Source organism: Uranotaenia lowii, chromosome 1, assembly GCF_029784155.1.
Source record: "Uranotaenia lowii strain MFRU-FL chromosome 1, ASM2978415v1, whole genome shotgun sequence".
Classification (NCBI taxonomy): Eukaryota; Metazoa; Arthropoda; class Insecta; order Diptera; family Culicidae; genus Uranotaenia; species Uranotaenia lowii.
Window position 1 is genome coordinate 40,441,298 of NC_073691.1, and position 21,869 is coordinate 40,463,166.

Sequence of the window (21,869 nt, forward strand, 5' to 3'; positions counted from 1 at the left end):
GCTAACCACCGGTAAAATAAACCAAATACGGTGGTCAAATCGTGCGCAAAATATTTGGAGCCCTTGCGGGGTGTTATTCTGGAAAATTTCGCGATAGACAGCAAACTTGACAGCTTTAGTAGCATCTAGCAGGTTTATAGCCGGAAAAATTTCGTTATAAAATTCTCGCCTGGATTTTCAGAAGATAAACAAGGAAAATTTTGTTTAAAAAATTTGATGACTAGTACTTGAGGAGGCTGTTAATGTGTGGAAGCTGCAAATCAGTAAGTGTTTCATAACGATTGACACTATTAAGAGCTTAATATATAAAGAAGATTCCCTCAAAATGCGATCATTTTCCCTGAATAGAACTTCGCGAAGTTTAACAAAGTTGATACCCTGTTTTGGTCGGATCTGGAATTGTGCCATTACACGAAAACTGGGATAAAGTGGTGAAAAGTCAAATACGTTGTTTTTTGTCGAAGGAGGATAGAAGAAGGGTGGTTCCTAGTATTCGTTATAGAGTGTGCCCGTGGTGCCTAAAAATAGAAGTAAAAAATTTTTTCATTGGACGCTTTTTCAAAAACGACTAGACAGAACGTCAAAATAAATTTGCACCTGTGAACATGACATTACTAGGCAGCTCCATTAGAAATTTCATCAATTTCCATCCATGCATCCAAAAAGGATTCTCAAAACAAAGTGTTGCATTTTTTTTTTATTGCACTCCTAAACGTTGACAATTTTGCCTAATGATCTACTTTCAACTTGAACAAATCAACTACCATAGTTATTATAAAAACATCCAGAGCAACAGTTTAGATTAAATCCACAAAAAATAGATCTTCAATATTCTATTACAAAGAAATTCATTTGAAATGGACCAGCATTAAATTATATCTGTTCATATACATTTATGTAAATTGTTTTATTATTTTTTCCAGAATATATTTTGACGTAGATCAATTTGATTTTGGTTTGACTTCTTCCGTCCACGTTCTTTATTAAAACTGGTATAACTAAGAGAATATTCAACCATTACTATATTTCATCATCGAAACGTAATTAGGATATATGTTTTGGAACCGAAATACTTGCAAAAATACTACACAATTAAAAAGGGGTTACATGAACGTTCAACTGAATTTAGAACTCATAAGTCTACCTACACATAAGCTATATTTTCTAACGTGGTTTTATTTTGAAGGATCTTCAAAATGATTTTTTCATAAAAAGAAGATTTTCAACATGTTTCGCTTTATCCAAACCACTAGTAATTTGATGCGGACGCAGCTCCTCGATTGAAGAATGGACCAGAAAGGGTATTAGGAGACCTTATGAAACCCGTTTCTATCCAGATCACTTCAGGATACTCAAATAAATTAGAAAATAATCCATATACAGTCCAATTTGGCCATTTTAAACGAACTAGACGATGTGTTTTCGTATGGATTCCTTAATTTTTTTTTTCTAGAAAACTTATTTCACACAAAAATCGTCGGAAAAGCTGAAATCGTTAAATCCAACATATGGCATAATTCTTGGAATTGTAACAAAGTTCTACGATATTCAAAATTAAATACAAAATTAAAAGAATATGTATTAAGCGACTTTAACAATTATACTTACCGATAGAACTCCTGATTCCCTTTGTACCATTTGACCGAATTGAGCTGATGTTCGCCCAAATCGTAGGAACAGGAAAGTGTCACCGTCGTCCGGTAGTCTACTATTTCCGGCACGTTGATATCGGTCAACCGGAGCGCCAGGGCCTGACCTAGTTCTGCAAAATGATTCAAATGAAAAACAGATAGAATTAGATGATTTAGCAGAGGAAAGCGATTTATTTCTGGAGGGTTTTTTTTTTCATTAGTAGAAATCCGACAGTGGAAAATCGAAAATCAATCCGCGCGCCACGTTTCAGCTTGCCTTTGAGCAAACAGTTCGATGTGCTCGTTTATTGGGTGAAAATTAATTGTATCGGTGCTGCAAATGATATTCCAGAACGCTGTGCTGTGCCATGAATTTTCAATTGCCCGGAACCCCTTTTTCAGTCGTCGAAATGTCTGTTTATATGCGGATATTTGCATGCCGCTGCAAATGAAAATGGCACCAATCGGTGTCGACAATCAGTGATTTCCACAAACAAAACAAACAGGCTCCCCAAATGTTATCTGCTGTGATTTTCCTCTTTTTGCTTTTGCTGCAAAATCGATGCATCAGAAAAAGAGGGTGGGAGCTGTGAAAGATGGCAGTAGACACTAATCGGAACAACAATTCCCCGGAAACGTTCGTACCCCGCAATGTAGGCAACCGGCAGCGAAAAGTGCGATTTATATTTACGTTTTCGGTGTCAAAATTTGAAAATTACGCAAACATCATCCGAAAAGGGCTGTGGATCGCAGTGAGACCAAAAAATTATGGAGATGGGAAAATTGTAGGGGTGGAAACTAGAAAGGAAAGAATATTAAAGGGAAACGAAGCCTGATGATAGTAAACAAATTTGATTTCCGAAATTTCCTCGAAACTGTGGAACTGTTAGGTTGACAGGTTCAATTGTCATTTGAAAATTGTTGCTTTTTGTCCATCGGTGTACTGGTCTAGATTTTTTTTTTTTCAAAAAATTTTTTTTCTATTTTTTTTATTTTCTTCAATAGTTTTAAGAATAACAGTAATTTTATAGTCAAAAATTTAGTTTTTTCTTCGAATTTTTAAATGAGTCAAACAATACGTGCTCATTATTGAACGAGTATTGAAAACAACTTTATTGACCTTATAATCCAAAATTGGAATTAAATTCAGAATAAACTGGAATTGTGGTTCTACGCAAGCAGCAATTCAAACACCTAAAGGATTTGTAAGCAAATGAGAATAGAAATGAAGATTTCAATAAGCAGAAAAAAATTATTGGAATAACATTTAAACATATTTTAAAAAAAAATTACATTTCTGACTCGTTCTCGTTATAATAAAAAACAATAAAAAATCTGATGTTAGGCTTATTTTGGAATTCAAATGGAACGAACTTGCTGATGATTATCTGCAATTTTAACTCAATTATTTTCCATTTTTGCCATTCAACTTTTTTTTGTTCGATTTGAAGACTTCAAATTGAACATTTGTAGATATGATTTTTGTAAATACAATTAAGTTAACAGAACTTCGACTTCAAAGAAAAAAAAGCTCAAAAAGTATCGGTTTTATCATTGAAAATGTAAAGCACTTTAAATCAGCATAGAAAATCTGAAGCAAGATCAAAACATATCGCTATAAAAAAAAACTAAAATAAAAAAAAAATAAAAAAAACCGAAAAAATACACAAAGATTCCAACAAACTCATGAAATAAACATTTGATTTTATAGTTGATATAAACACAGAATAAAGATTTCGAAATTAATTAAATAATAATAGATAAGAAAAACGGAACTTTTATTTGAAAATTATATTTTGTATCAGTTATTCAGGTTTTATTTATTTGTGATAAAATAATTTAAAATCATTGACAATCTGGAAATCATGGAAATCAAAAGTAGATATTAAATCTAAAAAACATTATTACTACAAATCCTTTAAATTTATTAAGGATTTATATAATAAATCAAAAATTCATATTCGATAACAAATCACATAAACTTCCAAATCAAAATTTATGACGTGTTCTTGCATTTGGTATTGAAATTTTCAAACTTTTAAAAATGAACTTGAAATACAGGAATCTGGAATGAAGTTCACATTTCATGACAAAAAATAAAAACAAAAGAATCAAAAACTTTTTATCAAAAACATTAACAAAAACAATTGAGAATATTTTTTGTCTAGAGAAACAAGTTTTAAACACCCGCAATATCAACTCAGGATACTTAGATAAATTTTAGTGTTCTAACTAATAAAGAGATAATTAAAAGAAATTCATGACATACAGGAGAAAATTCTTATGGTATTCTGGAACAGCTTTGGAACAGCAGAATCGGCAATTTTCATCGGAAATAATACAGATTCTTGTCATTATTTCTGTCATATCTTTTCAAGGAATGAACTATCTGTTTAGATGTCATTTGATAGAAGTTGCAACATCCAAAAAACAATGAATTGGTATTTTTTGCAGAATATTTGATCATAAAAGATATTCTTTTAAACAATGTTTAAACTTTTTGGCAATTTTTAAAGGAATATTTTTTGTTAAATTTTATTTGAAAAGCTGATAAATTTCAATGTGGTTTGACTACACTTGAATATTGATAAATTTATGTTCATTTGAAACATGATATAATTTCAATATTGACAAGAATTCTCTATTTTCTCGTTGAAAATTAACAATCCAACAAAATTTATGCCAACCACACTGAAAAAAAACGAGCTCGTTGAGCCAAATGATTTCTGTCTGAGTTTGTAGTACTCAGATGAAGCTTAAAAATGTAGTACTTTGTTTCTGGATCCACTTGTTCGAATTTTAATTTAAGAAAAATTAAAACTTGACTATAACTTCGAAAGGAACAAAAACAAAAAAAAAATAAGTAAAAAATGTACGCTGTGAGTGTCTCAAAAAACAAATGAACATTGTATTCATGTTAGTTCAAAACTTACAATAATTAAAAATAAAAAACAATTATTGACAATTTTTTAATAACTGTTTTCTCAAAGAGATTTATTTGGAATTTTTCAATTTAATTCTGTGCTCGAAGAATTTTGAATTGAAATATTAAAGCTTGATTCACTTCCTTTTGCGATAAAAATAGTTGAACGAGCAAACCATTGGATCACAATAAAAAAAAATATACGAACCAAAATTAATGATAGAATAGATAGCCTAAAAAATGTATATTCGAAAAAGCGTTGCAAACGGTTTTGGAATCAAGGTGGTAAAAAATTCTAAAAATATACGCCATTTCTACAAGAACTGAGCTAAAATGTTTGAACAATAATACAGTTTCTAATTCTCACAAAAAATCAGGTAGGGTAAAAATAACGCTTTTGAACAAATTTTCAAATAATCTGTTTCAACTATACAAAAAAATTATTTCACATTTTCATAAATTAGAAACTGTCTAGACTAAGGTTTCCATATTTTTTTTCAGCTCATTTCCAGGCTATACAAATTCGGGCTTTTTATATCTAAAAATCTGTCAAAATTAACATTTGATTTTGGAAAATAACAATCAAAAATCCAGGCAATATGCAGACAATTTTTTTTTAAACCCAGGAATAACTCAACAGAAATAAAACACATGGATTTTTTTTTTGTTTTCATCAAAACTCAACAGCAGATTTTAAAACGTTCTTAAGGCTCCAAACAAACTTTTCATGAGTATTTTTATAAGACTTGTTTCGTTGTTGAAGCATGATAAAAAAAAATTTAACTACAAAGTTTAATTTTGTTTTGAAAAGTAAAGTGAACAAATCCGGAAAAAAATTGAGCTATTTTCAATGAAATCCCAGGCTATTGTGCTAGATTAGTCTATCCTCAATTTTTTTTTTATTAAATTTCCGAGCTATCCCGGATAAAATCGGGCAATCAGGCAACCTTAGCCTAGATTAAGGTTGCCAGATTGCTCTGTTTGCCCGAATAATTTATACAAAATTTTGGAGTAGTCCGGCCCAAAATTTTGCCCGGATTTATTCGCTTTATTTTTCAAATCATTAAAAAATCAAAATGTAACGTAAAAATGTTGATAAAATTCTGGCAACCTTAGCCTAAACTATTGACAGCCAGATCTTTCCATTTATGTTAAATTCACTATTATGAACTAACACTAGAGAACATCATTTTTAATGCCTTTGATTAAACATCTGTTTTTGGAAGATTTTGGCGCAATAAATTCGAATGGTTTGCCATATTTTGTCTATCAGCTCTTGTTTAAGTGATATGGCATGTAGATTTTGTCTAGATTTTCTAGACAAATTTTAGAAATTAAACTAGATATATAAGATTACAACTTATCCTGACCCGGCTAATGAAAATATTAAGGAGTTTGATATAGAAGATTTCAACTCATTTAACAATTCTGTTGAAGACAGCAAAATTATTTGGCCTACGTTTTAAGAAATATCTAAGATTCAATTTAATTTAAAATTTCTTAAATTGATAAATTGAGAATAATATACAATAAGAATACAACTAAAACTTTTTTCTCAGAAGTCTAAATTACTCGGGATCTTTGCAAAAGTTGTTCGTTGAGTTAGAAACTTTCATTGGTAACTTTTTGTAATCTTCTACAATTTTGTCAAAAAAGTGCACAAATTGATTCACTCTCTTCTGCAAACGAGTCGATGTATGTCTTTGATGTTTTTTTTCACATTTTTCAGCTTAGCTTTCTTTTGTGGTTGAAAAACAAGGATAATTAGCAAGTTAAGGTCATATCGACACGGATAACTTTTAGGCTGTATCTAAAAAATTTTGAATCGATTTCCATGAATAATACCATTATGGAATCGTTTATATGTTCACTATCTATTAAGAAAAAAAATCACTTTAATTTTAATGGCGTCTGAAAATTGAGCCGAAATTTAATGAAAGTAACAACCGTTTTTGGTTTCTAATGTCATACATCATGAATTGAAATTTAAGGAGAAATTAAAAAATTATTGATTTACTTCTAAAAGAACATTGAATTTTTTAATTGAATAATTAGCTTCTATTTATAAAACTAGGGCGATAATTTTTTTTTTAACTAATGAGAACATTAAAATGACAAAATTTAATTTTTTTTTTTGGGATATTTGTATCACAGAACCACAAAAAACATACACACGAGATTTCAGAAATTTTTTAGCCTGATTTTAACAGCAAATGGATAAAATGTGCAGAAATCAAACTCTCAAATTGATTTAACGTTTGTAATTGATTTATTATAATATTTTTGAAAAATAAATTTCTCATTTCAAAGCAGATATGCTCAGGATAACAAAAATTGTAAAGTAAAAGTCAATATACTTCAGATTTAGTCCTCAATATGTTGAAATTCTGTGATTTAATACTAGTGATACGTCTAGTTGTGGAATCGCCTTTCCGGAAAACTTATTAAAACTCCGATACTTGGCACAATTGAAAAATCCGAATTTTATTGTAACAAAACTCAACTATTTTATTTAAACCACGATGTCTTAGAAAAACTTTATTATGTCCGTATGGTTGGATGGTTGGAACGGAAGAGAGACTAACTTCTTTGCTCTCGGTTTCTTTTTGGTTTTACATTGACATTTCAAATCTAGATCAAAGCATAACTGAACATAATTGGAGCACTTGAATTTCAAAGGTATTAGAACAGTTCAAATTGTGGAAAAATATAAAGTTAAGAATTAACATAAGCCGGCCACCTGAAATGTGCCATTTCACAGTTATTCACTTAATTTTAACATTTTCTTCGATGTCTTCATTCTTTGCTGGATCGGGGATAACCTCGTTGTCATCTTGGGCTGCATCAGGGTAGAATTCCTCGTTCGGCAACGGACAAATCATGCTGATACTCCGCTTGAAACTTCCAGTTGATGTGCGCAAAGTAACTACTCGGGTTATTCCATCCTCGCCGGGATGAAGCATTTCGATGCGAGCTAGTGGCCAACGAATCGGGGGTAACTGTTGATCTCGTAGAATGACTATTTGGCCGACACGTAGCTCAACACGCACAGGGTCAGTGACGATCAATCGATGCAAATCTCGAAGATATTCAGTCTTCCATAGGTACCAAAACTGCTGCGTCCTTTGGGCGATTAATTGGAATCGGTTGAGACGGTTTGTGGGAACGTCTGACCAATTCAAATCCGGCAGGGCTTGAAGCGATGTTCCAGTCAAGAAGTGACCTGGAGTTAACACCTCGTAGTCGTTTGGATCCTCGGACATTTGGCAGAGCGGGCGGGAATTCATGCAGCTTTCAATCTGCGTCAGGATGGTCACCAAATCTTCGAAGAAAAGCGTCGTAGTTCCAACTTGACGGATAAGATGACGTTTGGCAACCTTAACCGCAGCCTCCCACAATCCTCCGAAGTTGGGAGCGCGCGGCGGAATCATGTGCCACTGGATGCGTTCTGATGCGAGACTGGAGGCTATTTGTTTTGCTTCGATACCATTGTGAAGCATGTCGAAGAGGGCATTGAGCTCATTCTTGGCTCCCGAGAAATTGGTGGCATTGTCGGAATAGATGTGGAGAGGCCGACCTCGTCGAGAGACGAAGCGGCGAAGTGCGGAAAGGAAAGAAGCAGTGGTAAGGTCACCGACCAGTTCGATGTGAACTGCTTTGGTCGAAAAACACACGAATATGGCTATGTAGGCTTTGATTGGGCTGGCTCTGCGATTGGGGTACTTTACAAAAACAGGCCCACAATAATCTATGCCGGTGTGCAGAAATGGGCGACTTGGAGTAATTCGGGCTAGGGGCAATTGCCCAGTGGGTTGGCTCATGGGGTGTGGATTGGTTCGAGTACAGCGATAACAAGAGCGAATGATGCTTCTCACGGCTCTTTTCCCATTCACGGGCCAAAATTCGTCGCGGACGGTGGCAAGGGTGAGGGAATTCCCTCCATGCAACAACCTCTCGTGATAATTTATCAGGAGCAATCTGGTAAAGTGGTGGAATCCAGGCAAGACAATTGGATGTTTGGCGGAGTATGGACCACTCAGGAGCTGCAGCCGGCCACCAACACGAATAATTCCATCAGAGTCGAGAAATGGGTTCAGAAGTTTAAGTTTAGAGCGCTTCCCCACGGAGTTCTTTCTCTTGAGTGCTTTTATTTCTTCTTCGTAACTTTCCCTTTGAACAATCTTTATCAAGACAGATTTCGAAAGCTCAATCTCCTCAACTGATAAGTGAGACGATGGTGATAACATTTTCTCCCAAGTGTTTCTGGCAAAACGCAAGCAATAGGCTATGGATCTCAACATTCGGTCATATCTAGAGAAACGGGTAATGATTGTGTTGGGTGGTGGTGATGGTTGGGCAACAATAGCGGAAATCTTGAACTCCAACTGACTCTCCGGAACGTCTGGCTGGGTGATTATCTGTGGGGGCCCACTCCTTCTCTCGCTGTAGCCAGTCAGGACCATTACACCATAAGCCGCTGTTCAGTAGTTGGTTTACAGATGTCCCCCGAGACACTAAGTCGGCAGGATTGCAGTGCCCGGGAACATGATTCCAGTTCGATGGGTTGGATTGTTTTTGGATATCGGCCACCCTATTGGCAACGAATGTTTTCCATTTATGTGAAGGGGATCGGATCCAATATAAGACCACGGTGGAGTCGGACCAAAAATAGGAATCGGTGATATTGATTTTTAAAGCTGAGTGGACTTTAGAGTGCAGCTGAACAGCAATTTGTGCTGCGCAGAGCTCTAGTTGTGGCAAACTTCGTTTTTGCAAGGGGGCAACTCTGGACTTAGCTGCAATAAGCAATACTTTCACATGTCCCATCGGATTTACAGTTCTCGCATAAATGCATGCACCAAATGCAGATTCGGACGCATCCGCAAAGCAATGCAATTCAATTTCTCCCTCTTGAAAAGCATAACGATCGATTCGGAAATCAGCTAAATTAGGCAAATCTTTCAGAAAATTAGTCCACCTTGATTGAATTTGTTCTGGTACTTCATCGTCCCAACCAATATTAATTGTCCATAAATTTTGTAGCAGGATCTTGGCTCGTACTACAATGGGTGCAATAAGGCCAAGTGGGTCGTACAAGCGAGCAATGCAGGGAAGAATACCCCTTTTCGTGATTAGTCCTTGATGCATATTCGGGATGAATTCGAAACGAAACTGGTATGTGGATGGAACCCAAGACATTCCTAACGTCTTTATCGACTCCGCAGGATCGAAGGTGTGTGGAATTTGTGATGCCAAATTTTCTAATTCAACTCCCACCAGAACGGCTGCTTCATTTGAACACCATTTACGTAGAGGGAATCCCCCTTTCAAAGCTAGTGCGTCCATCTCCTCGCGTAGCTGCACTGCTTCTGCTATCGATGCTCCGCCACTGATGAAATCGTCCATGTACATATCTTCCTTCAGGGCCACCGCAGCTCGTGGATATGAGTGACCATCGTCGGCAGCCAACTGGTGCAGGGTTCGGGTGGCAAGGAATGAGGAAGGGGCCAAACCGTAAGTGATGGTAGTGAGCTCGAATTTGGAAATAGGTTCTCGCGAGTCAAACCGCCAAAGTATTCTCTGCAGGTTCCGATCGTTTTCGTGGATATTGACCTGGCGATACATTTTTTCGATATCGGCCAGTAGAGCGAACTTGTGTTTGCGGAATCTCATCAAAAGGCAGACGAGATCGTCCTGGATAACAGGTCCAACAACCAGGGCATCATTAAGGGAAAATCCAGAGTTAGTCTTTGCCGATGCGTCGAAAACACAACGAAGTTTTGTTGTTGTGCTCGACTCTTTTAGTACCGCATGATGAGGAAGGTAAAATTTGCACTGAGGTTCAGGTTCGTTTTCGCTTATTTGTCTCATATGCCCCATTCGCACATATTCATTCATGAATTCGTGGTATTTGATTCGGAGCTGAAGGTTTTGGGACAGTTTCTTCTCCATAGAAAGAAATCGACGACGGGCGTTTTCAAAAGATTCTCCTATCATGGAACAAAAACCTTCTTTCTTAGGATATTGAACTACGTATCGACCTGTGTCATCCCTAGTGACAGTTTGTTGGAAAAAGTTTTCGCAAAAATCATCCTTTGGCATTGGAACCGCTGGATCCACTTCTTCAATAGCCCAAAATTTTTGCACGGAGCGATTAATTGACTCTGGCGAGGAAATATTGCAGGAAATAGCTTGTATTGTATTGCGATTGGAATTTTTACCAGAAATTAACCATCCGAAAATACTTTCAATTAGAATCAAGGATGAATTTTCCAATTGAATCCGGCCACCTTTCAGGAATGCGAAGAAATGTTCTGCGCCCAAAATCAAATCCACTTCGTGGGAAATATTGAAGTTCGGATCTGCTAACGTAATTTGCTTTGGGATGGTGCAAGTTGATAGCGTGGCTGTCACAGCAGGAATGTTAGCAGTGAGGTTACGGAGTACCAAACAGTCCAGTGGAATCTCAAAATCGCCCAATCTAGTTTGTAGTTTTGTAGTCGAAGAGCAAACTGCTTCTACTCGTGACTCACCAACACCAAAAATAGGTACATCTATGGGAGTTCTTGCGAGTCGAAGTTGATGACAAAGCCTTTCACTCATGAGATTGCATTGAGATCCGGAGTCCAGAAGTGCGCGCGCAAAATGTCGTTTGCCAAAAGCATCCAGTAAAATGACGACCGCCGTGGATAACATTACGTCAACGCCAGGTGGAACAGTAGCGGGGTGCGCGGAAACCGTTGAATTGGAGTTGGGATTTCTGCTAACTTTGGATTCCGAACGACCAGATGGTGGATTATATTGTGCCCCTTGCCGATTTGGGTGGAAGTTTTGATTGGTGGTTGTGGGAGTTTCGAATCCAGGATGTAGCAAAGTGTGGTGCCGTTTTTGGCAAAGGCGACATGAAAAATTCGAGGTACAATTTCGTACAAAGTGATCGTTCCTGAAGCAATTACTGCAAATTTTGGATCGGTTAACCAGGTTCAATCTTTCATTCAGATGCATCCTCTCGAAAACTGGGCATTTTATTAATGGGTGGGACTGTTTGCATGCGAGGCATCCTGAACGAAAACCATCAGTGGCCGAAAAAGTGTTAACCCGAGAGATGGATGGGATTTGGGAGTGTTTTATAGTTTTTTCTTGTGAAAGTGGTTTCGATTGCTTTACCGACGTCTGTTCTGAAGATATTGCCAACGATTCTAAGGTGCGTATTTTTCTTGTAAGAAAATCAACCAAATTTTCAAAAGTGGGTTCCTTTCCCTCCGAAATTACTTCCTCCCAATCCTTCTGTGTTTGATCATCAACCCGATAAAGAAGAAGTTGAACAAGAAGACTACTCCAATGCATAGTAGGTTCTTCTAACTGCTGTAAGATTTTTACGTGACGTTGGAAATCTTCGACCACCGCTCGTAGTGTTGAGGTTGATTTGCAGATGACCTTCGGAAAAGATGTTATAGCCTGCAGGTGTTTTTTCTTTAGGAGATATTTGTTGGAATACCTGGACAGCAGTGATTCCCAAGCCACCACGTAATTGGCAGAAGTGATTGTAAGCGATTCTACCAAAGCCAATGCGTCGCCTTTTAGTGCCGAGCGTAAATATTGGAATTTTTGGATGCTCGGAATTTCAGTGGAGGAATGTATGAGGGAGTTAAAAGAATCGTGGAACGTGAGCCAGTCGTTCAGATCACCATCGAAAGTTGGGAGAGAGATTGTGGGAAGTTTTACCGAAGGAATATTGACTGCCATTTGTGTTGTGTGTTGCGATGGGGAATTAGAGGTTGTTGGAGGAACTTTCGAGACCAATCCACCCTTTGTTCGGAAATATTGCTCTTCAATTTTAGCCCTGAGCAGTGAATTAGCCGCAATAAACGCATCAGAATCATCCATACCTTCATAGTCCGCTTGCACCTCTTCGAAGCTCTCCATTTTCAGGTCCAAAGTGTGAATCCGTATGGGTAGCTCGTTTACGTCGCGTTCCGGTTCGAAGTTGTGCAGGAAATCCTCAATTCGTTGAATCGATGCGATGATATTGCGCCTTTTCAGCTCCGTTTTGGCTAGCCTCTTCTCCACAGTTGTCGCCATGTCGACTCGTGATGAACCGTGCAGCACTAAAATGGTATGGGAAAACCAGGAAGCACCTTTTGCTAACGGTGTAAATTATTGGACAGACACTCACCTGTGCCTGACCAAAGACAGGCCTTGTATTTTTTACTAATCCGGAACCAGGAACCAGGAATGTGATAAATATCACGGAAAATTGTTGAGTTTGGAAATGAGGTTAGGTTTTTGGAAAACCCGCCAAAATTGTTGTCCGTCCACAGCCTTATGGGAAACCAATTCTTTCATGCGCAGGGGTACCGTATAAAGCAGGAAATCTATCCAAATCGGGATAATCACTTGGTATTGGAGACACGTGGTAGCACAAGATCGATCCTATATCGACCTTGTCCGATGTCAGTTTTTCTGGGAAAGTAATTAAGGGAACACAGGAAGCACCGCAAATATGTCGGGAATTTGTTGGAATGGTACTCACATGTACCCGTAATAAAACAGGCCTTGTAAATTATAAAAATCCTGGGGAATTGTTCCGATGGTCCAAGTGTGGTTATGGATCCTGAGTTTTGTTCCGTCGGTTTTTGGGGACCAATCCTGGTCACGGCACCAAATTATGATACGTCTAGTTTTGGAATCGCCTTTCCGGAAAACTTATTAAAACTCCGATACTTGGCACAATTGAAAAATCCGAATTTTATTGTAACAAAACTCAACTATTTTATTTAAACCACGGTGTCTTAGAAAAACTTTATTATGTCCGTATGGTTGGATGGTTGGAACGGAAGAGAGACTAACTTCTTTGCTCTCGGTTTCTTTTTGGTTTTACATTGACATTTCAAATCTAGATCAAAGCATAACTGAACATAATTGGAGCACTTGAATTTCAAAGGTATTAGAACAGTTCAAATTGTGGAAAAATATAAAGTTAAGAATTAACAACTAGTCTCTCCATTCAAATTCTACCACTATTGGTTGGAATTGAATATATTTAAACAGAAAGGCAATCTTTTTCTTCGAAAGTCCATGATCCTCATTAAAAAATATAGTTATAACATTTAATATAACCTGCTGTGGTCTGTAAAACCAAGCATTTTAATTATTGCAATATGAGATCTGAATCTTTTTGAATTTACAGCAATCAAGAGTTTTCTAACACGACTTAAAAGTTATATTTGATACAAATCTCTAATTTTTTCTAAAGGATTTTTCAATTTCGTAAGACCATAAAAATCATTTGCATTAATTTTGAATACAACTTAACCCAGTTTGTCATAGAAAATTGGAAATAAACTAAAAATGATCCGGAAATAAGAGTTTAATAAAGAAGAAAAACTAGCACTTCAAGTTTTTAAAAGCAATCAAGAAAAATATGAAGATTTCGCAATTTGTTCTGAAATTCAGGAAAAAATATGTTTTGAATAAAATTGAATATATATCTTGAAAAAAGGTCATTTTTGCTCATTCTCTTTGTAATGAAAACTAAATTCAGATTAAAATTTTAACCTGTTCAAATGAAACAAACAGCATTCTTGGCTTGATTTTTTGGTTCAATATAAAGACTTGAATTGAAAAACAAATTTTAAAATGATTTTATTGTTAATATTGATTTGAACAAAAAAAAACGCGAGAAAAGAAGTTAAAAAGTATTCCACACGAGTGGTTGTCAGAGCATACAATCGAATTGAGGTATCAGAACATAATAACCCTGTTAAAAATCTGAAACAGGATAATATTGGAAATTTTATACAATGCTTTGAAAAATAAAACCAGCTGACTTCTAAAAACTGAACACTTAAAAAAATCAAATATTTTAACATAAAAACATTCAGACGGACTTATTTAATAATCATTTGAACTAATGGTTAAAGGAAGGTGGAATGAAGGTTCCAAGATGAAAACAGGGAATTTATGAAAGGAAACAAAGGAACGTTCATAAGAAAATTTCAAAAATAAAATGTTTTTTTCATCAGATTTTTTATTCGATCTTACGAATTCAGATGATCGAATGCAAATGTAGCGCTTGGAAAAATCATTACAAACTTAAAGTTTTCAAACTTTTTAAGTTCTAGATGCTCAAAGTCTAAACCACGTATCCGATAACAGATGTAAAAAAACAATTTTTAAAAATTTATTGTTCACATACAGCAATTTTAATAACATTCCAACTAAGTGAGAGAAAAATTAAAAAATTAAATCCAATTTTCTATCAAATCCAATTGCAAAAACATTTGAAATACTTAGTGATAATGTACTTCGTATCAGAAACAAAAACTATTGCATTTTTTATTATTTCCCCTATTTATATGTTTTTTATGAATGTTTATATGAAATGTTAATATGAATTTATGTTTTAGAACAAAAATGCAAACAAAAAGTAAGAAAAACATGACCAATTTTATGCAATTTTATTTGTTCCCAAACAATTCAATTATTCAAATTAAAAAGAGTTAATTATACTATTTGATCATTCAATTTTAAGTTATTTTAAATTACCTAACAGTTTTTCGTTTATAATAGAAACTTTTGAATATTAATCCTTAAATCTTTTAAATAGTAAGTTATGTTTATTTAAAGAAACCTTTAGTAAAAAATTGAATCTTTGAATTTGCTCAAAAACATAACATATAATTATTTTCAGAAATTATTTTATCGGCTATATCGGTGAAATTTTATATTCTTTGAGGAAGAATATTTAAGAATTGAAAGAATATAGACGGATAGAAGATTAGAATAAGGTGAAAGATGTTGAAAATGAGCGGAAGAGTAATTTTAATTTGAAAAACTTTTCATCACATTTCATCGATTTGTTCCTCACGGGCCTACTACCTTGCAGTGGTTGAGACAGATAGAATTGTAGCAACCACCACACAATAGTAGGCCTAGCGTGGTTCGTCCCACAAGCGGAAACTTGCAGTACGAACGAACAAAAAGATGAAATGTGATCGCTCAGAAAAGCTTCAAATACGACCGAGACACATTTATCGATAGATGCGGTTCTCGGTATTGTATCATTACGTGCGGTCTAGTACGGTTTTTTTTGACTATTCGCGCTACGGTCGATGGTCCGATACTAGGCTATCTACCGATGTAATGAAATGTGTTTACTAGACCGCACGTAATGATACAATACCGAGAACCGCATCTTAGCTTAGCTTGATTGACTACTCACATCCACCTTTAACCATGAAACCCGAAATGTTTTACAAACAATTTTAATGAAATAAATTATCCTTGATTAACTTCGACTTCTTGTATCCAAAAGTTTGTTTCATTATACTGAATTGTATTGAACACAATCGCATTTCGAATTCCATGATCGCAAGCGTGGCTCAGTAGAACGGATTCCACATCGCCAATGGTTGCTACTCCGTGATTGACCGAGGCCATCAATTTTGTCCAGAGGCCAAAAGAATGGTGTCTGGGATTGACAGCACATTCACAATGAACAAAACTGATGCTCTCTCTTTAAACATCAATAACGGCGCCGGCCACGTCCTAGTAGTCAATAGATAGATAGGAAAAATATAGAAAGGGATGAAAGACATAAATTTGCGCTTTAGGACCGAGGTCACCTCTGCATCCTAGCAAATAATTTTGTTTGGAAGTGTGGGTAAAAGGATTTGATCCGGAGACACTTTTGACGAGTGCATTGATCCTATTATTCCTGCGGCTACATAAAAAATATGTGTTAATTTGAAAATCTTAGTTCGTTTGATTCACTGTACGTTTCTCTTAAAATCTCTTGGTTCTATTTTGCACATTGAATGAACAGATTTTTTTTAAAAATGTGGTTAAAACTTCTAAACTTACTTTTGCGTTTTCACATGATGTTTAAGTGCGGTTATTATTTCTACCCTACAGTACCTTTAGAACATCGACGCAATAATTCGAATACAGTTGAATGGTTGATTAATCAATGAATCAGCTTTAAAGTTCATTCTATAAAAACTTTTTTTTTAGAGATAAGAAAATATTTTTTAAATGTCCATTGTATTTTTCAAATTCTTTAAGAGCAAAAAGTTCGAAATATTTAATTTTGTTCATTATTGTTCCATTGAATTGACTTGTTCTGAATAGCAACTAAACTTTGTTTCAGTTTTACCTTTTTTTAAGTCTTTCTGAGAATACGAAATATTTTGATGATATTGAATATTTCAATATTTGTTTTTTGTATCTTTCCATGTATTTTGTAATCGGTATTTTTCATTTTTTATTATGAAGTGAAATATAACCGTTTCATGAATTCTTTAACAATTTTCTCCTTTTTACATGTTTTTCCTACTATTTCAATAGATTGAAAAAGCGCATTGATTTTTTAACTTAATTTTTATGAAGAATTTAATGTATTTCCTTCTTTGAATAGCATATCATGTATCAGGATCCTCGTATAAATAAGTTTAATTGTAACTAGATTTATCTGGGCTACTTGACAGTTCAATGAGTTTAAACCAATTTCTTAAATTTTGAACGATGCGTAAATATTAAGCTTTACTACTATAAACTTCCAATCAGCTGTTTGAAGTTTCAGAAATGAATGACCTACTCAATATCTATGCTCTTTAAACGGTTTTATTTAAATAAAACTTGACCGGATTTGGTTCAATTAGACTATCTCAGAACAAAAAAAAAATGAAAAGATAGTTATTAAATAGTTGTTCACTCTTAGAAAGTTTGAAGTGTTTGCCTCATGATATGAATTTTTTAAATTTCTTGTTTAGATCTAACATTCAACAAGACCTCATAACATTATACAAAACAAAGAAACAAAAGAAGAATATAAATAAAACATTGTTTGTTACAGGTCGCCTTTTAACTTTAATTCCATGAAGAAAAATTATAAACAAATCTTGGGCATGGATTCTCTCCTATCACTTTATTTCTACGATTAAGATTCAAAAGTTTTTATATATTTTTGTCTCTGATAGTTATTTATTCTTAGCTGCATGCTTCTCATCTTTACCCGACCAGCTATGAGGCGCTTAAAAACGGACGTTTTTACTCAATTAATAGTTTCGAGGAAACGCGCTTCAAAGTTATCTGAAGGTGCTAAATTTCTCATGTATTTTTCCGAATCCGAGTAATTACAAAATGAAAAAAAGATTTATTAAAAATCAGAGTTTCCCTTCGGATATAGATTGAGAGTGGAATCATAAGTATACTGAACTGATGATATTTCCATTTGCACTCCTCTGATCCTGAGGGCCCCAAATGAAATTAAATAAATATGTTTGAATATTGTTCTTTATAGATCACACAAATCAATACACTACAATTACTTACAATAGAATCCGGGACAACGAATAATCTTTCATATTATGACAAATATAAAACCTTAACTATTTCGACTAGCTGATCTAAACCACATATTTTCAGTTCCTGGTCTCAAAATGCGCCTCAAGGTATACTGTAGAATTAAGAGCTTGTTTAATGCTAACGCTAACGAAACTTTCCCTGTAGCTTGCTTTAAGTGCCATCTATATAAAGTTTTCGACTATCAACAGAGCTTCGATGTACAACGTCAGCAGAAATCACTTTTTCAAGAAATCACAATCGGAAAAGTTATCTTCTAAACTGAACAAAATAGTGGGAACAAACATGCATATTTCACTAGTCGTTATACTTTGTTGAATTATAAAAAAAAAGGAATTTTTTTTTTAAATCTGAAATGGATACTATAAGAAACGAAATTTATACAAGCAAAACCGAGGGGAAATTTCAGTGTGTTCTGAAAAGTTCATATATTTATATCGAAATTTCAATCAATTGTTATGTATCAGGGAGGCAGATAGCGAAGTTTTCGTACTCATACAAAAGTTAACTAAAGAATTTGCTACAGAGTGTACTTAGCTTGTTATGTCTGTTGGTGGTGAGAATCTCCAAATCAAACGCTAACGCTAGCGAAGATCAGAACCGCATGCGATGTTTTTCCGTGCCATCTATATTTATTTTTTTCGGTTTTCTTCCGATTCTTTAAAAACAAACACCACGTCATCCGACGACCAATATTTTGAAAATTAAAAACACAATAAATCTTAATTTAAAAGCCCATCCTTTCAAATTTCGCACTGTTTGGATTTGCGTACACTTAAACCATCGATTTCACGTAACCTTTAAAACTATGAATAACGAAAACCGGCACAAATTGATTTTTTCTTTTCTACGAGACGAAACGCGTTCAGTATGACACCACAGACAAACAGCCGATCTCGATACAATACCGAGAACCGCATCTATCGATAAATGTGTCTCGGTCGTATTTGAAGCTTTTCTGAGCGATCACATTTCATCTTTTTGTTCGTTCGTACTGCAAGTTTCGCTTGTGGGACGAACCACGCTAGGCCTACTATTGTGTGGTGGTTGCTACAATTCTATCTGTCTCAACCACTGCAAGGTAGTAGGCCCGTGAGGAACAAATCGATGAAATGTGATGAAAAGTTTTTCAAATTAAAATTACCTTTCCGCTCATTTTCAACATCTTTCACCTTATTCTAATCTTCTATCCGTCTATATTCTTTCAATTCTTAAATATTCTTCCTCAAAGAATATAAAATTTCACCGATATAGCCGATAAAATAATTTCATAAAACAAATTTACGGTGATTAACTCTTCATTTCAAAAATATAATTATTTTCTTTTTAAAGAAACCCTAAAATAAAACCAAATATTCAAAAGTAAAAGTAATAGATTAAAATTTTGTGATTCAAATCAGATTCTTGCAAACTCATATCAGGATTTAGATTTAAGTTTGAAATTTGTCTTTTGAAAAACGGCAATTGCAAATGTTAAACAATACACACAAAATATGAAATTTCCAGCAATTTGTTTTACAGGAGAATTACAGAAAAATAATCTTATCGAAAATCTATTCCAAAGTTAAGATCCTGTAGATGAATGAAAATAAAATGAAATCATAAAATGCAATATAAATATCTTGCTTGTGAAACTCATTTATGAGCTGAAGCTAAATCGAAATCTAATTTTTAAATATTAATTCGAATTTTTCATTCTGCTTCTTAATTCGGAATTGAAATTCAAGATTTGGTTTCGAATTGAGATTTGTTCAAGATTTTCAACCATGAACCTATAATTTAAATTTTGATGTTTTGGGTTTCAATTTGAAATTATTATTATTAATATTATTATAACTGTTCATGCGACTTGCTAATTTGAAATCAAATGTGAATAAATGAAATGATGAATCTGATTCTAGGTTGTTGAATTCTGGATCGCCACTCTTAAGCTTTAAAATGTTTGGATTGTATAAAAGAAATTATTTTTAAGTTTTTATAAATGGGATTTTAAAGACCTCATTTCATGACCTTCAAATTAAAATCAAACAAAGTCCAGGGAGGTTTCCGATTTTTTTTATTATATTTAGAAAATTATTATCTTAACACATTGCGTATCAAATACGAGACATCTCGTTTTTTTCTGTTCGCCGCTAGTGTGTTTAATAATGAAACTTTATTCGACAAAGTTCATCTCTACACTTTCGGTAACTTAAAGGTACTAATTTAGTTGAATTTGACCCTGCTATTTCTGGAATATCGAATGCGTTGATATTGAAAACTTATATGAGTTTCGAAAATCTTATATCCAATTTTGTATGAAATTCGAAATAAAATTTGAGCAATTACAAAAAAAGGAAAATTAATCCCAAAAATACTAGACAAACAGATTTTTATCCGAAAACATCTGTAAGCAGTAAGTCGAAACACTGCACCTTATGTCTAAAAACATGAATTAACTTCAATTATTCGTAAAACAGAGCTATAAACGACTTTCCGAGTCAACACTCGGTAACTTTTCGTTAAGAAAGCATAGATTTTGATCAGCAGAACCAACTAGATGAACACTATTTTTAGTCTCTGAAGAAGATCCAATAAGGGTCGAAACGTTGCCAATGTAAATAAATATGTCGTTTTTGCTAATAACAAGATTACAATCTGAAAAACTAAACAAAAAAACCTATTTTCAGTCGAATTCCTACCACAAAAATAGAATATGACTCTCGATCTCCAGAAAATATATCTGTTTAAGAATTTTGCATCACACAATCCATGCGTTTCACTCACAGGTCCTTCATTCACTTTTGCTTTAATTTTTTTCACATGTTTTTAAAGCTTCATTCAGTATTGTACAAGATTTCAAACAATTTAAGTGCATCATTTTTTTTAGAGAATAATAAAAACTAAAAAAAACATTTAAAAAAAATATTTCAGGGTTAAATGATATTTTACCTTATTTGTGGAACTCGAGTTCATCAGCTTCAGTCACAAGCGTTCTTCTTAGTAACTGAGCTTTGATCAGATTCCCTTTGGGTGTAGCAAAAGACAACCTTTAACTTAGATCAAAATTTCGATGATTTTTTTATAATTCTAATCTTATAATCTATTCTTTATCTAATAATTCTTCTTTTAATAATCTGTAATTACAGATCCCGTTTGGTGATAAAATACAACAACAAAACAAAATAAAAAAAATAATGTACTGAAAATTATCAAATGATGAAAATTTCATAAAATAAAAAAAAACACATACAAACCAAAGACTCAAATTGACAAGAAAAAAGTTAGAAAGTTAAGAATAATGACAAAAAAAGAAAATATAACAAAAATCAAAAATTATAAATAAAATAAGAAAGGTGCTTAATGCAACAGAAACATGGTAAAAATTAAAAAAAGACTAAAAATAATCGGATATTGACTGAAGCTCATAACAGATTTTTGTAGTTTTAAGTAAAAAGAAATTGAGAAAAAAAAACCGCTAGATTTTGGCAACATAAAAAATTCGAGCTTTTTGTCAAAAACGAACGAGGTCTCTATAATTTATTTCCTGATCCTACAGATTTATTTTGCAACCAAGCATCCATTAGTTAAACATTCATGGAACGAAGCGTAGTGCAATGAAACATCGCAATCGTTTCCTAATTTCTTAATGCATCGCATCCTGCATTCAAACCCGTCTTTATTGATTGGTCTAACGCCGGCTGCCCAGCGAAAACTATCCGATCCGAGGAAAGCTGATGCAATTACTGGCATTTGGAAAATTTCACCCTTTCTGTACATCACCGATCGAATCCGATGATGATGATGCGAGCCACTTGTTTCTCCCTCGTTCTGGCATCGATGAAATCTTGGATCGCATTTTTGATGATCCAGAAGCAGGATTCCGTAGCACCCCCGAAAAACCGACCGACACGAATGGAATCAATCAATCGAATTGTTCCATTCAATAGTTTCCAATTTTCTCTCGGCTT

The 21,869-nt window shown here is 34.3% G+C and overlaps 1 protein-coding gene across 1 annotated transcript in view; it reads right to left on the bottom strand.

The window, feature by feature from the left end:
- Positions 1–21,869, bottom strand: part of LOC129754943 (uncharacterized) — a 238,171-nt gene that overhangs the window by 42,623 nt on the left and 173,679 nt on the right. Inside the window, exon 2 of the mRNA XM_055751213.1 lies at positions 1,609–1,762. Coding sequence (XP_055607188.1) covers positions 1,609–1,762 — 154 coding nt within the window. The remainder of the gene's footprint in view (positions 1–1,608; positions 1,763–21,869) is intronic.